The 18,503-nt window shown below is 31.3% G+C and overlaps 2 protein-coding genes across 11 annotated transcripts; both read left to right on the top strand.

Annotated features, from left to right (window-relative positions):
* Positions 1–4,540: 4,540 nt before the first annotated feature.
* LOC140043836 (uncharacterized) lies at positions 4,541–9,053 on the top strand. 2 transcript variants are annotated; one of them, XM_072088311.1, is made up of 10 exons: positions 4,541–4,869; positions 5,436–5,461; positions 5,824–6,354; positions 6,520–6,627; positions 7,097–7,171; positions 7,380–7,433; positions 7,670–7,716; positions 7,878–7,915; positions 8,117–8,295; positions 8,416–9,053. In XM_072088311.1, exons 2-10 carry the CDS (start codon positions 5,446–5,448, stop codon positions 8,607–8,609), a joined length of 1,242 nt encoding a protein of 413 aa, XP_071944412.1. In that variant the 5' UTR covers positions 4,541–4,869; positions 5,436–5,445; the 3' UTR covers positions 8,610–9,053. The 2 variants fall into 2 exon arrangements, with proteins under 2 accessions (XP_071944412.1, XP_071944411.1); XM_072088310.1 differs by lacking the exon at positions 4,541–4,869 and adding an exon at positions 4,957–5,085.
* A 1,088-nt stretch (positions 9,054–10,141) lies between these two features.
* On the top strand, positions 10,142–17,227 carry LOC140043835 (uncharacterized). 9 transcript variants are annotated; one of them, XM_072088306.1, is made up of 9 exons: positions 10,309–10,475; positions 11,585–12,148; positions 13,204–13,269; positions 13,769–13,807; positions 14,096–14,133; positions 14,699–14,880; positions 15,075–15,259; positions 15,649–15,707; positions 16,487–17,227. In XM_072088306.1, the coding sequence occupies exons 3-8, from the start codon at positions 13,258–13,260 to the stop codon at positions 15,658–15,660; spliced, it is 468 nt and encodes a 155-aa protein (XP_071944407.1). In that variant the 5' UTR covers positions 10,309–10,475; positions 11,585–12,148; positions 13,204–13,257; the 3' UTR covers positions 15,661–15,707; positions 16,487–17,227. The 9 variants fall into 9 exon arrangements, 6 of the variants coding, with proteins under 6 accessions (XP_071944405.1, XP_071944407.1, XP_071944408.1 ...); XM_072088308.1 differs by lacking the exon at positions 16,487–17,227 and adding an exon at positions 13,947–13,993 and having other exon boundaries at positions 10,310–10,475; positions 13,204–13,260; positions 15,649–15,900; XM_072088309.1 differs by lacking the exon at positions 16,487–17,227 and adding an exon at positions 13,947–13,993 and having other exon boundaries at positions 10,310–10,475; positions 15,649–15,900.
* The last annotated feature ends 1,276 nt before the right edge of the window (positions 17,228–18,503 follow it).

The raw sequence follows: 18,503 nt of genomic DNA, 5'->3' as shown, positions 1-18,503 counted from the left end.
CAGTTTGATCTACTGTATTTTGCCATAGATTGGTGGCTGTTTAGGATCAACTGTACTTTTATTGATATTTTGAGGAAGTGGTACTTACGATACTGAGATATTTTACGGAAGCCGTGGTGCTACGTTTTGTTTAATCGTAAGTACACAAACATTGTTTTAAGAACAGTACATTATTTATTTGGAACAGTAGACTTGTGAACGTCTCGGTAACTACGATTAACTAGTAACAAGACCCTCATCCAGATTTAAAAAATGGCTGATAAACAATCAACAACAAGATCCGGTAGAGAATACAGCGGCGGCGATGAAACTGATTCGGATGTAGAATCAGTTCAATCAATTCAACCTGAACAACAGGCAGAAGAGTCTGGACCAACCAGTGGACATAACCCTACAGGGGCTGACTCATTTTCAAAAGATTTTTTGTTGTTGATGCAGCAGCAAATGCAACAGCAGAATATTATGATGCAGCAGATGATGAAACAACAAGAACGTTCACGTCAAGAAGATAATGAAAGACGTCGGGAAGATATGGAAAGACAAGAACGTTTACGTAGGGAAGATATGGAGAAACAGCAAGCATTAGTAATGGCGTTAATGGACAAGCAAAAGGACAGTGAGGAGAAACGATTAAAAGACATAATGAGATTGAAGGAAGTTCAGATTGCAAAGCTTTCTGATAGTGATGATATTGAAAATTATCTCACTACGTTTGAACGTATTGCTAACACCTATGAGTGGCGAAAAGAACACTGGGTAGTAAAACTAATACCTCATTTGACAGGCAAAGCAAGAGCAGCCTATGCATCACTACCAGTGACAGAAAGTAACCAGTACGACATAGTGAAGAAAGCAATATTACAAAGGTATGACATAACTGAAGAGACATATAGGCAAAGGTTTAGGTCAATTAAAAAGAAAAGTGAAGAAAGTTATAGAGAAATGTATGTTAGGTTAAAAGATTTATTTACTAAGTGGGCTAGGCCTGCTGATAAAAGCAAAGATGATTTAGCTGAAATTGTTATTTTAGAGCAATTGATAGATATTATGCCCACAGGGGTACAAATTTGGGTTAAAGAACATAAACCAGATTCGGGATTAAATGCTGCGGAATTAGCAGATAATTATTTTCAAGCTAGAAAAGGTATCGATTTTGAGAAAAAGTTTCAAAATAGAAAACACGAAAATAGAAACAACCAGGAGAAAACAGTGAAAGGCACTCCTGAAGTTGACAGTAAGGGTAATAATAATCCCCCTGATAACTTTCATAAATCACAATCTGACGCTAGACAACCTCTCGTTTGTAGACGGTGCAAAAAAGTAGGCCACATAGAACGATTTTGTCGAAGTAAGGATGGCTTTTTGTCGACAAAAACAGATACTGTTTCAAAACCATGTACACCTTACATTTGTAGAGGCCTAGTTGAAGGATGTGATTGTGAAATTTTGATAGACTCTGGATGTGATATGACACTTGTTCATTCTGATTTAGTAGCGGCTAAGAAAATTAATCGCGCGGAGCAAGCTAAAATTACATGCAGGTGCGTCCATGACCATGTCCAAGCCTATCCTACTGCATTCGTCAATATTAAGGTTAATAACGAAGACCATAATTTGTTGGTTGGCGTTTGCAGCGATTTACCAAGAGATGTAATTCTTGGTAGGGACTTTCCTAAATTTAGAGACTTATTAGGGAAGGGGGATAAGAATCATGATAGGCATAGTTTTGTTGCCACTAGAGATCATGCTAGAAAAGAAAAACTAAGAGAGGAAAACGAATTAAAGTCGGAAAAAGCTTCTGGGGTTATTTCACATCAGTTAGATGATGTGGTTAATTTTCAAGAAGAATTTGGACATTTAGATGGCCAAATACTCAGTGACAACCCTCCCAAGGAAAAAGTTCATAAAACCAGAAGTGAGAAACGAAAAGTTAGGAAAGAGTTTGCAAAAACAAAGGAAGCTCAATCTAGCCAAGATAGTGAATTAGACATTTTAGATATTGGCAGAGATAAATTTAAGGATTATCAGGTTAAGGATAGAACTTTAATTTCACTTCGAGAACAGATGTTAGTACAGAAGGATGATGACACTATAAAGATAGTCTGTAAGGATGGAATTTTATTTAGGCTGGTTTTCACTAAACACCAGATAGAACCAATAGAGCAATTAGTGGTTCCATACCCTTGCCGTAATAGTGTATTGAAAGTCTCACATGATATTCCTTTGGCAGGTCATTTAGGTAGGAAAAAGACATTAGATAGGATAAAGCAGAGATTCTTTTGGCCTGGTATTAGAAAGGATGTGACCGAATATTGCAACACTTGTGAAAATTGCCAGAAAACTTCAAAGTATAAAACCAAATTGAAGGCCCCGGTGATTCCTATGTCAGTAATTGTTAGTGAACCATTCCGACAAATTTACATGAATATTGTTGGTTCATTATTAGTAATTATTAATGATTATGTTGTATGTTATTATGGCGTATTTAAGTTTTATAGAATAGGAGTGGGTTAACTTTTGCCACGTCCGTGTATACTTGCCCCTCAAAACTCCAAGAAAGAGTTTTGAGCTCAGAAAGAGGGGGGAGTGTAATAAATTACCATTCCCTAACATATAGAGTAACATAGTATTTACATGAACATTCTAGAATAAGATGTTTTGATTTAATAAACCATGTATAATTAATAAGAACAATCAAGAACATTCCAGAAGTGCTATTAATAGAAACTGTAATCATGTAATAATGAGAAGTATAAAGAATGATCTAGAAGGATAGGAGCATCTTGTATATAAAGGGATGTAAACTATTGTAAGGTTGTTGGATTAGAGGTTGGATTAGAGGTTGGATTAGAGGTTGGATGTTATATTGTAAAGTCATTGTGAAGCTGTTGTTTAAAGTGCTTACTGGATTGTTGAAAGTTGAAGTTGATTGAAATTAAAGCTTTGTTTTTGAGTTATCTTACAACTTTGTGGATTTTGTGTGTATACTTTTATGTCACAAGGGAGTTCCTAAAGTATTTTCAACCGCTCGGAAACATACGTAAGAGGAGTTCGTGACAATCTCTAAAAGAAATTGTTGGATTGAGGTTGTGAATAAACAGACAGGATTAAACTTACAGTAAGTAAGTAAGTAATATTTATTGCTTTCCAAATACAGTACAAATAAATAAAACAGTATAATGTAAATGAAATAAAAAGAGAAACAATTAAATATAAAAATACAAGACTAGACAAGAAAATAAGCATGGAAAGCAGGGGATGGCCCTTTAAGCCCAGAGGCTTGTTTCCAAAGGGGTCCCCAACATAATAAAATAATATTACAATAATTATACAAAAATATGAATCTATTATTATTTTATACAGTATTACAAATTAATTTAATTACATGTTAGATTTATGCTGAATTCTGATAATCATTATTATTACAAAAATATCTACCATTATTTACAAGAAAAGTCAATCATAATTTTAGGTCTATATAATTTGCATATTTGTTAATAAAAATTTCTTAAGAGTCCTTTTAAAACTATTGTGTGTAAAAATATTTTTTATTTCTATTGGTAATTTGTTCCACAGTGTGATTGCATTAAAAAAAAAGGTCTTACTAACAGTATAGTTATTCATTGGAACAATAAAATTACAATCTTTACCTCTAGTACCATGGTTATGATTTATCCTATTAAAATTATTTAACATAAAGTCTGGACAACTTTTTGTATATATTGTCTGTACGTGTTGTAGTGTCATTTGTTCGGCCCTGGTTTTAACATCTAATAAACCAAGAAAAGTATAATCGTCTTTGGTTATATGGTATCTACTATGTTTCCCTAAGATGAATCTAATTACTTTATTTTGTGTTCTTTGAAGTTTAGTACGGGAATCCGCGGTTGTACCCCAGTACCAGGATGATATAGCATAATTTATATGGCTTAGAGCCAGGGCTTCCATTATGAGTTTACGAATACAGCGATCAAAGTTACGACAATTCCTATACGCAAATTTAATACGACCATTAACTTTCTTAATAACTGTTGAGACAATTAATTCACTATTAAGCCTATTGCTTAGTTCGATACCAAGGTATTTTATAGAGCTATTCAAAGAAATTGTATAGCCATTGTAAAGGACGCTAAAATTTGTGTAGTTCTTGAGAGACATCCTGGGACCAAACAACATTAGTTCAGTTTTTCCCATGTGAAGTGATAAATTATTGTCAATTAACCATTTATTACAATTAGACAGATCCCTAGCAAGATTTTTACTGATGATATCAGGATCATGATGAGCATTGACAATTGCACTATCGTCAGCATATTGCATTAACAATGATGAGACGGACATAGGCATATCATTCACGTAGATGAGGAACAGGAGTGGTCCCAGGATGTTCCCTTGTGGCACAGTAGACAGTGAACATTGTCTATACAATTTTTAAATTAATTATTCTATATTAGGTATGTTATTTGCTTTCTGAGTTTTGTGTAAAAATCAATTTAAAAAACAGTCTAAATCTAAAAGATGTGATCATGTGTTGCCAACATGATAATACCATGAGGCGCTTAGAACTTGGCCTACAATACGTCTAAAAACGTGAATGAATGTTCGATGGTGAAATCTTTGCAGCTAAATGTTAGATTCTTCTCAATTTCAAAGTCCATATCAATTTTATTCTTATACGGATCTAACATTAAATGATTTTATATAGAGACCTGGTTGTGTTGCTTATTATACACCAGGCTATTAACATACTTTATTGTTATAATCTTCTCATACGTATCGGGCAATCAACCCACGCCATAAACTACCGCGTCCTTCTTTCTCAGTAAATTTAGACAATGACGACGTAGCTGTATCAGCTTTATATTTAAAGTAAGTTACATAATTTCTATTGAATTTTCCAGAATGGAAATTGCACATTCATCTATCTTAACTCATATCTGTAATTTAAAAGAGGAAAATTAGGTAGATTTAATAATAGTAACTTACCTATTATTGTCTGATTCGGGACAGTAGAATACAGGATGCTTGTTGTCAATAAAGCGAATAGCAATTTTAGCTTAGGCGTCGATATATAATTATGGTCAGGTCGATATCTACAATAGTGCTAAGGCCAAGAATACGACTATAATTCAACTTATTTACAATCCATCTTGTTTTTATCATTTTTTTCTTTTTTGTTAGGAGATTTAGTTGAAGTTTCAAATGTAGTTTAAACCTTCCCAGTAGGACAATTGTGGTCATATTGATACCCATCTCACATAACATAATGGATGTATACAAAATATACTATATTAATTACCCAGGTCCCGTAAAAATTGCCTGATTAAATCTTATTAATCTATCACGGTAATATTGTTTGAAATGTATAACCAGATACGGTTAGGCTACTTAACAAAACATTATATACAGTACATGTGTTTTTTTTGTGTTTGTAGAGCACGAAAGATGGCCAGCAAAGAAGGTAGGCTTAAATTGTAGTTTTACATAAGACATTGTGTAATAGTTATTATATATCTTAATATTCTTAATATTATATAATTTTTGGCACAATTTCTATAATAACATTTTCTACCTGAATTGAATTGAAATATTTTCTTTATACTGGACAACCTCTTCAGTCAAAGGGTGGTCTCCAAGAGGGCCCAGTTGTTATCTATTTAAATAGATAAATAATTTGTTTGTTATTCGTATTAAAGAAATGGAATAAGTCACACTACAAATTAAATCAAATTTTACATTGACCTGAGACAAATTAATGGTTGTCTCAGCACTGATCACATTGTTTGTTTTAAGCATTCACTTTATATACGTTTTGTTTTATAGCAGCTGCTGCTGCGGCAAAGGGGAAGTATAATACGATCATGGTAGTATTCTCGAAATGGTACGGCGACCGCAGGTGGTTAGATATGCTGAAATGTGTGTTCAAGGATCTATTGACAATGGATATTCTGTCAGGGGCTAAAACAGGGATGGATCTGCTACAGGCATTGCATGGTGCCGGGTATTTGGGTCCCAACAATATAACACTTTTGAATGATACGATTATTGTTACAAACCAAGCTGCACTGAGGAAGAAACTAAGTGAAATTCTGCCATCCTTTCCAAATGACGAAACTGTATCACCATTGTTGTCGCCACACAGACAACGAATAGTGGCGATCACTTTTCAATTACAAGAGAGTGACCGGGGTGACATTGACCAATACTTTAATAATCCTGTCAAAAAACAATATTCAAATCGCTGGAGTATGATAGTTGATTTGGAAAGCAGACAGAAAATCAAAAAGAGAAAATCGAACAAATTTATAGAAGAATTAAAGGAAATTGGAATCGATTATATCACAGAAACATCAGGTAACAAGACTGTAGGCCTATAATTTAGAGGAATGTATGATATAGGCCTAAATATTAATTTAAGAATTGTATTTATTATGTGTATTTTACTTTAATACACAAATGTTTACCTTGTATACACTTGCTAACATTGCTTATCATATTATTATTATTGTTTTGTTTTAGCTTCTACTTCGAAAAAAACTAGTACAATATCAAAAAAGTCTGATAGTGATGATGCCGATAGCGATAACAAACAATCTACTTCAACTCGTAAAACGAAGAAAAAATCAGGTATGGAACGGAAACAATTAATAGCATAATAATCTTTGGAATATTTTTCGAGGTTAAAATACAAAACTAATTGGGTAGTATTTTTTTTTTTAATCAAATTGACCACAGATATCTTTAATTGTATTCAAATCGTTATTATCAGCAAAATAATAATGGATAAGGTTTAGCAAATTTAGCTTCAAAGCTTATCGCCATCTAATTAAACAAGGCCATATACATGGCTGCAGTCGCGTGCTCAAGTTAGTGTTTACCGACCAACCGACCGACCAACCAACCGACCGACATAATGAACTAAAAATACAAGAATTAACAATTTTTAATTAAAACAAATGAAATAACATTAATTAACTGATTTACGGTAACTAAAGTGTAAGTTTTAACTACCAAGTAGCTTTTTTTTTTTGTAAAAAACGTATGGGGTCGGTGGCGAATATCAGGATTGCATTGTGGATTATTTTCATTATTATAGTGTCTTCTTCAAAAATAACTCGCAAAAGAAAGAAGTCAACGACCTCAGAAGAGTCAGATGAAGAGGAGAACTCAGGTTGAAATCTTTATTAGACATTTAAATTTATCTTTGAAATTTAAAATAACTTTAAAAATGTAGAAACCCCCATATCAATCTAGTAATGATTATAACAATTCCTTATTAATTTATATCTGAGATGCATGTATTTTCTTTTTTTAAACGATTTCTGTTAAACTACATTAAAGCTACAGTATGTATTATGTTAATTATATTTTGTATGCAGGGTACTCTGATTGTGACAACCGACCTTCTACTTCAAAATTCAAGAGAAAAAAAGGTATCGATGTTTTACACTTATAAGCAGTCTGCTAAAAATGTGTGTGTACATTTAAAAATTTAAACTGTCAATATAAGTTGAATATAACAACTACAAAAATAGAGCAATTATTAAGATCTTTTGACAATTTTAAGATGAGAATTTTAGTTTTAGTGCAATATGTAGCTATAGTCGGTTGAGGTTCAAATCAATTGTAAGACATGTTAATTTTTATCTATACGTAATATTAATTACAGGTGCAAGTAGAAAACTGAAACCTGGAAAGAAATCAAAGGATGGAAAGGTAATTTCTATGTTGTAATTTGGTATGTTATAAACCGTGTATCAAACTATTATATCGGTTTTATATATAAAAATATTATAATTTCTTCTAGTATTATCTTATACAGTAATTACATTAAATTATGTAACTCTGTGATCAATTTTATTTATTCTTGTTTGCAGAAGCAAATAATGATAAGTTACAATCACACTCACGACGTGTAAGTATAAATACCTACAGTATGTAAAACATTTAAAATAGAAACACCGCACCACTTTAAAAATCTACAGAGTGTAATTTACTATGGTGGTAGTGTATAAATATATAGTCATTCATTTATCGCAATGTTAAATCATATTATTATATATAAATTAAAAATACACCAATTATTCCAACGCAATAATCGCTTTTCCTTTTCTAGAACTGTCAGACACATTTATGATGAACTAAAAAAGAAACTGAAATCACATAAAATCTGGATTGATTTTGTTGAAATTACCGGCTTTATGCCAGACGATATTGAAAAGGGAATAAAACAATCAAATATAGTTCTAATCTGTTTATCCGAAGACTATGAAAAAAGTGACAACTGCAAATTTGGTATGTATTATATTAAGTAAAAGAGAGGTAAATTATGCGCAATTAAATACAACGAAAATGTAAGTCTACACTTAATAGAAAAGATAAGTGAATTTATAAGTTTCACATTTTTGTTTGTAGAGTGCAGAAAAATTCAAAAACACAAGAGGCCGTTTATTCCATTGAAAATGGAGAAATATATACCTGAAAAAAACTCTAAAGTTCAACAACTAGTGAAAGGAAAGAGCAGGCTTTATATCGACTTTACAAACAACATGGAGTTTAATGATAATGTAAAGAAATTGATTAAATGTATTAAAAAAGAACAAAAGTAAACTAGATCAGGTAGAATTTAGATGTCGGAATGAAGGACAGAATTACATTTTTAAAATGAATGGTATTTTAAATTATCCACCAAGAAAGAGTCTCACTACTCAGAGGTTATTAAGAGAAAGATCATCCCACCATGAGACTCAGATTGTAAGAAAATTATCCTTATATTTTGTTTCATTACCTCACGCTATGGCCATATAACAAAACAGTATACTATTCTATAGTTGACCTAATCTTCATAGAAAATAAATTATTTGGAGTTTGAACCTATTTTCCGAACATTCAACAAAAACGATCATTCAACAAAGTTTCTTCAAAATAATAGAATAGAGCATACTGTAATCAAGGGATTTTTACTATTGTACTATAACTGTGATTTTTTTAGATTTTAGATTTACTTAACGCCTATAGACAATTTATTTTATAGTTTACATTTTGAAATGAGTGCAAGGAATAAGAATTTTTACAATAAACATTTTTATTTAAGTTTCAATGAGTTGTACTTCTTGTCTTTGTATTTATTGTACAGTATATTCAATTGGGAACAATAATGATATCAATAAGGTTAATGAACATGGGAGACAGAATTTAAAAAATCAGGTAAAGCTGAAAAACAAAGCGGGAACACTAATGAGCTTATAACCCTCCCCCCCACCCCCCTCATCCCACTTTTTTTTTCATCTAAAGCGAAAATTATCAATTGTATATTAATATTATACAAGTAATTAATTCAACAAATTAAATTATTAGTGAATAAACCTATATCTATGAGACTCCAGACTCACATTGCCAGGTCAAAATCAATCGCTTGCACGATTTCCCAAACACTTTCTCAGCGCGAGGGCGCACTATTTTAGGAGCATTGTATGATTATGTATAACGAGGACAAAAGGAGCGCAATATAATTTCCATTTCCATGCCGCTGAAGCTACTGTTTACCTAAGTCGCTTTGGTTTCACTCAATCGGCCGCTTTGCTTTATCTCTGTACCGTATAAAACGAGATAAAGATAGTAGTAGTAGTAGTCTTTTGTCCAAAGCAGTTGCCTATATTTGTCATATTGGAATTTCCAATTGAATTAAACGGAAGTGGGTCATGACAATACATCATTTATTCTATTACATATTCATGAGGATTCTGGGTAGACACGCCATTTTACAACAAAAAACACGATACTGTATGGTTTAAGTCTGTATCCTGAACAAAGTCGGTGGATTGAGATTGTGAGACAGTATTAAATTTACCGTAAGCATTGTGTGTAAACCTTTAAATTATTAATTCTATATTAGGCCCATCTATATTTTGACCTTTGTGTAATAAAATCTGAAATCCAGTCTAACTACATGCGGTTATATCCAACCTAATATTTATTTTACTACGGACGCTTAGAACTTAGGCGTATGGACGTCTAAACATTTAGGCCTAACGTGTATCATACGGTTATTAAAACACAATTTGCAGTAATATAATATAAACCAATGCATGGGATTAAACTTTTAGAAAAAATTATTGTTTATTCGTCGAAGGGACTACAATGCATACACATTATAACTTTTCAATAATATATAACGTCAATGTTTGTGCTATATATTTCGCCAAAGCGTTGGCCACACTGTTTTGATTTATAAGATGATTTCCATTGGTGTCTAAACCGTCAATCACACCCATTGTCTGCATTTTCCTTTCTAATAGAGTTATTAATTCCAAAATTGGCACTAATATATCATCTACACGTCAAATTACTTGTGGGGTACCGCAATGTACGAGGTTGGGGAGCCTGTGCTCTTTCTCACCCTCATTGATGCTTGTGAGGGAAACAGCAGGCGATGGAAATATGTTGACGACCTTACCATTGGATTGTTAAAAAAGGTAGTTATTCAGCTCTATGCAATGTATACTTAGTGAGTTTGAACTCCGGTGCACTAATAATCATGCTTCCGATACCATCGAAATGGTTATGGTTGTTCACTTCTTGCATGTTAGCTATGTTACTGTTCCTAGGTCCGATTTGGGTAATGGGCGTAACTTTGCAGAGCGACTTGAAATGTGATTCCCATGTTGCTGATATTATATCTAGGGCCTCCCGTAACATTTTCATTTTGTATATTTTACGTAAATGCAATGCTCCTTTAGATGACTTGGTATGTGTTTATACCACATATATTTTGTCGTACTGAGAGACGCCGCAAGTCAGCTATTCCAGCCCTAATCAGACTCCTTAATGATTAGATTTTATTTTAACTCAGTTAAATTATATGAATGTCGTTTACTGTTTTTATATTTAATTTTATATATTTTTACATATATACATTTTCTTATACATTTTAACCTTTTTAATGTAAAATGTTACGGTTTCAGCCTTTTGGCTATTTGTATCATTGATCGTTTTTGGACAATAAATATACCTGAATTATTATTATAACATGTTTACAACTTAGGTAAAATTTTAGAAGCAGTAGGGCAGATGGGATGCGTTCTATTTTTATGATAGTTCTATATAATATATTATAATATATTACTTTATTCACAATCTCATATTATACATAATTATATAATAATTATATTTTTGAATATTATTAAATACAAAATAAATACAAAATTATTTGAAGTTTTGAATAGAATAACCTATAAGCAAAAGCTTTAGACACAAAGCCCCTTTAAATGAATAAATTTGAAATAAAAAAGTAAATAAATAAACAAATAAAATCAGTAAAATGTATCATAATAATTGTAACGATAATAATAACAATACTAGCAATAGAAATAATGCAGTAATAATAAAAATTTAATGCTTTGAGAAAATGAATTTACCAGGAACTTATAATTAACGATAACTGGTAACAAACAAATCATAAATTTATTGTTCGAACATACCAATACAAGTTAGCATTTTAATGTCATTGGAAAAATAATACACATAAGCCCCGTGTTATTAATTGAAGTAAAATATTGTTTTCAATTTGTTTTCGTTATTCTAGAAAATGTCATTCGAATTTCCAGGATTACTTGCAGATATAAGTAAAATATATACAGGTGAAAAATTGTTTTGGCTAAGACTTCTACTATACGATCACTGTACTGGAGAACTGTTAAGCAGACGAATTGTCACAGGACACGATTTATTTAATCAACTCACAGACATGGGTTATATTTCGTACGAGCCTAATGATGCATCCTGTACAGATGTAGAAATATTAGTAGACATTGCAGAAGTAACAAAAGAGACGCGCGCTTTACAGATTATACAGAAGTTCAAACAAAAACATAAAAACAACAACAAAAACTACAATTTTACAAGAGGTAAACCAATATCAGAATATCGAAAAAATCTCTTCAAAGCTTTACGCTCAAATACGACTGATTTATTAGCAACGATGCCCGGTCACTATGGTTTAAATCCTGCTGATTTTAAAAATAAGTGGGATTTGGTATTTATGCTGGAAGGTAATAACGATGTAGAAGAGGGTGACATAGAGAAAATGAAGCATTTTGCAAAGATTCTTGACGAAGATGCAAAAGAGATTTTTTTGCAAACACAAACGGTATGTCTTTATAATAACATTGTAAATAAAACAATTGCATTTCTAATTTAAATACATTGTATACAAACATGTAAAACAGATTAGACGGACAGTAAAAAAAGGCATGATAAAGTCAAGATGGAAATATCCCATACCATACCCTCAAAGTTTCTGATTATGTGTATCTTGGTCTCCAATATTTCATGAAAACACACTGATTCTGTTTTCACATCCAAAGTTCATTGCAATTAAACTTGAACTATTATATATTAAAAAAAAAAATATGTATACTAGATATATGTCAACTCTTTTTTTTTTGTAATTAACTTTTTTAACTTTGTATTCACACACAGCTTTTCATATTAAGACTCAGATTTATTTATTTATTTCGGCATATTACGTTAACATGTTTAAAAAATATGAAATTTGTTTCTAAAGGTTAACATGTTATTTAAAAATAAAACAAATTAAAATTTAACATTGAGAAATTAAAACTTTACCCGTAATTAATTATCGTACTATTTATGTCAACCTATATGATAATATATACATTGCATAATATATATTGTTGTAAGACCTTACAATAAGTGTAAACGTGTATAAACTGTATTATATAACACCTAAAGAAATTCCTGTCATTTCATAGAACGATTGTGGGTACATGTCGTGCAATATTAAGGTTATATATTAATATAACATTTCATCATTCACCTCATTAGTTGTAACATTACACTCATAAACATTCATTATTTATATACTATTTACTCATTTATTATTATTTTAATTATATTACTAATCAAGTTTCTACTCTAACAGGAGCTCGAAAAAGAAAGAGTTAATTATTGTAGAAGATAATATAAGTAACTGAAAGCCTGTAAAATTGTTACAAAAATTATAAAACATTTAATGCTTGTTACTGATTTGATAGAAATGAACAGTCAAATCTCTAAATTTTTATTTTTTGGACAAAACTATTATTAATTATAAACAAAATGTAGCTTTAATATGTTTTTGTAGGCTCTTATAATGTACAACCATACTGTATAAAAAGAAATATATACTTTTTTTTATTATAGCATCTGCATCAAAAGGAACCCGGAAAAGACAGAGGTTAACGACCTCAGACAACGATGGTAACTCAGGTTGAAAATATTTATTCTTCAAATTTTAAAATTGAAAATGTAAACAAAAATACTCTATTAGTTTGCTAAAGGCTTACTATTACTGAAAAATGTATTAATCATGTTAAGTATTCATTTATCTTGTCTTCTCGGATAATAATTTTTTTAATTAAAAAAATTAAATTAATAATGTTTACGTCGTCTCCGATAAATACTATAAATCGTAGGTCCAGAGTACACAAAATGCTCGTGTGCACTTTAAATGACCTAGTACGTCTTTCGAGACGAGTAGAGCGTTGCCCCGGTGTACTAGCTCACACATTCACTGTCGTGGACAGATAAGACGAATGGACGCTAGAATTGGCAGCACTGACATGACGTGGAGAAGTATTTTTTTGAAAATTGTAACATCAAAGTCCACAGCGCTATGAGCAATGATCGTTGGAATGACGCTATAATATAATAATATTATAAATTTATATAATAATATTATTACTATATTTTATTATATTATTTTAAGACTCTGGACAATCTACTTCAAAACAGAAAAGAACACGAGGTAAATATATTAATGATATAGAAAGAAAAGAAATTAGAACTGTAAAGTATACGTAGAATATTTCACACCCATGCACTTTTTCGTTTTTGCATCTGTGCTCTAGTGGAATGCAGTTTAAAAAAAAAAAATTTTATTTCAGTGAGTACAAGCAAAGAACAGCCTGAAATGTTGAAAACAAAACAAAAGGTAGAAATATACGTACAATATTTTTTTGTAATTTGTAATAATCGTATATTAATATTATTTAAATTACAAGTTTCATAATTCGAGTTGTTTCATTGCTTTCAGAAGCAAATATTGATTAGCTACAGTCACAACCAGAGTGGGCAAGTGCATTTTTGTATTAATTTTGTAATTGTCAAAACATATAATATTATTTGTAGCAGATGTAAGAGAATAACTGTTGATCGTTTTTTACTTTATTTGACTGAATTTATTGACATTTTTTTTCTAATACCAAAAAAATTTAGGAAAATACCATCCTTCAAACTCCATATTTTTTTAATTCCACAATTATTGCTCCAGATATTCTTAAAGATATACTGTCCCTATCAAAAATACATTTTCTTACATTTTTTTTTTTAATATGCTATTTTAATGTTAAATAATAGTTATTCACTTTGTGACCAAAAATTGAAACGCCAACAAAAAAAAAAAAAAACGATTTACCTGAAGGAAAAAAATGTAATTTAAAGCCAAAAATAGATAAATTAATTGTCTGTCAGACAATGGGTTTTTGGTTAAATTTAACCGTTTGTTTTGTCATTATTTAAGTGAAAACATTTTTTATTTTGTTTTTATTTATTTAAGTGATTAACTTTGGCCTATTGAAAGTCAAATTATCATGTTTTTGGGGGACAATAAATATTTAACGGAAGTTTCCACTTTTAGGACTGTCGGATTAATTGATAATAGCTTAAAGAAGAGGTTGAAAGATACACATAAAATCTGTATTGATAAAAGAACCATGTCTGGACGTATGTCTCAATCTCTAGATAAAGCTATATGCGACTCAAGCATAGTTCTATTGTGTACATCGAAAGCCTACGAAGAAAGCGAATACTGGGAATTCGGTAAATACAAACTTATTACAGGTAGCAGAGTAACAAACACATTCTCTAATACAGACATTTTAATTTTCTTTTCTATGATGACTGAAAAAAATGGGGTTTCAATGAAAAGAAAGATAAAGAAAATTCATAGAAATGACTATCATCAATTTTTCATGTTAATTTGTTTATCAAATCTTTTTTTTTTGACAATTCAGAATGTGACAGAATTTTGGAGCACGGCAAAACGTTCATTCCTTTGAAAATGGAGTCATATGAAACGAAAAGGGATTCACTAATCCAGCAATTGATTGCTGGTAGATTTTATATTGATTTTTTAAAAACATTAAAATATGAGGAAAATATCAACACCTTGATTAGGAATATTGAAGAGCTGGAAAATGTAAGGAGTAATTTTATTTGGTTTATTAAATTATCTTAGCATTACTACATTTAATAGGAAATGTACATGTCATGTTTTGTAATAAAGAACAATAACAATGCATGCTTTACTGGTGCTGCTGACATTGTGTTGTGTGTAAAAAAAAAAGAGATACCATTAGTTTATAACTGGTAACCAATTTGTAATTTATTAGTTTTATTATATCATATATCATTTTTCGTTTTCTCTATTAAATTTTACTTGGTTCTCATTTTCATGATATTGACAATGTTTACAATGACGATATTAAAAAAAATAGATATAATACAGATATATTTTAGATTCATTGTAGCCTATAGTATATAAATTTATGGATACAAGTATATATTCTCGGTTTTTCTCTTTTTCAGAATCAAGTGTGACGCTCCAGGTTGATACCGACAATCAGCAATGATAGACATACATGCAGGCATCCAATGTGACTTAATGCAATGATAGACATACATGCAGGCATCAAATGTGACTTAATGCAATGATAGACATACATGCAGGCATCCAATGTGACTTAATGCAATGATAGACATACATGCAGGCATCAAATGTGACTTAATGCAATGATAGACATACATGCAGGCATCAAATGTGACTTAATGCAATGATAGACATACATGCAGGCATCCAATGTGACTTAATGCAATGATAGACATACATGCAGGCATCAAATGTGACTTAATGCAATGATAGACATACATGCAGGCATCCAATGTGACTTAATGCAATGATAGACATACATGCAGGCATCAAATGTGACTTAATGCAATGATAGACATACATGCAGGCATCAAATGTGACTTAATGCAATGATAGACATACATGCAGGCATCCAATGTGACTTAATGCAATGATAGACATACATGCAGGCATCAAATGTGACTTAATGCAATGATAGACATACATGCAGGCATCAAATGTGACTTAATGCAATGATAGACATACATGCAGGCATCCAATGTGACTTAATGCAATGATAGACATACATGCATGCATCAAATGTGACTTAATGCAATGATAGACATACATGCAGGCATCAAATGTGACTTAATGCAATGATAGACATACATGCAGGCATCCAATGTGACTTAATGCAATGATAGACATACATGCAGGCATCAAATGTGACTTAATGCAATGATAGACATACATGCAGGCATCAAATGTGACTTAATGCAATGATAGACATACATGCAGGCATCAAATGTGACTTAATTATGTACAAAACTAATGAAACCATTTTCAATGCCTACAAAGCTAACTTTTGACAAATATGGTAATTTCAAGAAATGTTAGAAAACGTTAAAACTGCTGCTCAAACTGGTAGATATATTACACATATTTAAGGTATAAATTTAGTACAATAACAACATTGAAAGAACCAATTGATTTCAACCAATCATTGGAATACAGACCAAAGAAACCATATTATTACCTTATTGCCGATAAATCGATCGTACAGTTGGTTTTTAAACTATACCTCAATTTTAATAGTTTGAATATAATGTAAATTCTAAAATTAAATTTGAAAAATTTGTATTTTTTTTATACGTAAAACAATTAGTGTCTAAGTATGCTTAGATAATTGCAACTTGTGATTTTGATAGTAGATTGAGTTTGGTGTACTTGCATTGTATATTAAGTTAATTACAATAATTGTTTGTTGGCAAGGTGTACTGGTACGATGTGGATTAAGCTATTTGTTTAAAGTTTCTTCTAAGTTTATTAAACGTATTATTGCTAAATAGTGTCATATTCTATACAGTATATTCTGTTTTGATCTATACTAGATTTTATAAATATAGAAACAGACTTTGTTTCTTTTTTATTATTAGCAGTTTCATTTAGGGCCTAATTTTTTGCAGCGTTATGTTTTTATTCAATTATATTAACTTAAAGTTAAACGTTTTCCATGTAGACCTGTGACACCATATTATTTTGAAGTAGATTAGTCTATATTTGTATTACTTAATAATTATTATTAATAAAATATAGTAATACATATAGGCTTTGTTGCATTTTTTTTGTCTTTCTTTTTGCTTCCATTTGCTACTGTCATAATATAATCTCTCGTAACACCAAATATTAAATAACAAAACAAGTATTTTTTAGAGGCACCTGGCTTATGATGTTGTAGTGACTCGTAACTGTAAAGCAGGATATAAACGAGAAGAAACAAGCCCATATAGATGGCTGCAGTCGCGTGCTTATTAGTGTTTACCGACCGACCGACCAACCTACCAACTGACCGAAATTACTGAACATGTTTAAAAATGTTGAAATGTTTAAAAACATTTTTTTAATTTACACGTGCGTAGCCTGTCACTTTTGACGTGCTCATATAACGTAATTTCGAGTTGATGAAAAGTAAGTCAAGAAAACAGAAATCGGGCAATAAGAGTGCGCAATAAAATTTAACGCGCAGTGTGCGCGCAAAATCTGCGCTCTCCTGGCAATTCTGTAAACGCTTAAAATTGACTGAAACGTACTCTTATTTCATCGAAAACAAATTTTTGAAAATGTTAAGCGCGCGTAAGCATGCGTTACATGCGCTACGCACGTAATTGTATTGCCATATGATGATTTATGCCCTGAAATTTATGAGTACCAAATTTTATTTAATTGTGATTCATGGTTGTGAAGATATGATTACAAACGTGATTTCGTTAAATCGTGCGTAGACCGCGTCATTTTTTATTGCGCACCGTGAAAACATAACCACATCGATTCCTGGCCATAAGGAATATACTGTGAAAAATTGACTTAGCTAGATTAAACTGATGATAAGGTCAGAAAGCGATAAAACGCATAGTGATACCGGACCGACAGACAGACCGACCGACCGACCGACATAGTGAACTATAGAGTCGCGTCCACGCGACTCAAAAGAAGAAAAAAAAACCCCAAAGAGCCCGAAGTTCAAAAGGGTTGCACAATTAAAGAGCTCCGCAACCAATTAGAGGGGTTCGCACTATTAAAATGCTCCGAAACTACTTTAAACGGGCTCGCACATTTACTTTACCAGCTTCACAACAAATGTAATGGGTACGAGTTGGTTTGGGTACGAGGTGACCACTACCCACTAAATGTTGGCCTATACTTACTTAGAGTACGGCCAAGCAATGAACTATCGTACTACCGTACTGCTTTTCATTTGGTTGGTTTGGTTTTTGCAATTTTTTTTTATTTTTTTATTTCACACTTTCATTTTTTT

Source organism: Antedon mediterranea, chromosome 3, assembly GCF_964355755.1.
Source record: "Antedon mediterranea chromosome 3, ecAntMedi1.1, whole genome shotgun sequence".
Classification (NCBI taxonomy): Eukaryota; Metazoa; Echinodermata; class Crinoidea; order Comatulida; family Antedonidae; genus Antedon; species Antedon mediterranea.
This window is presented reverse-complemented; position numbering and strand designations above follow the sequence as displayed.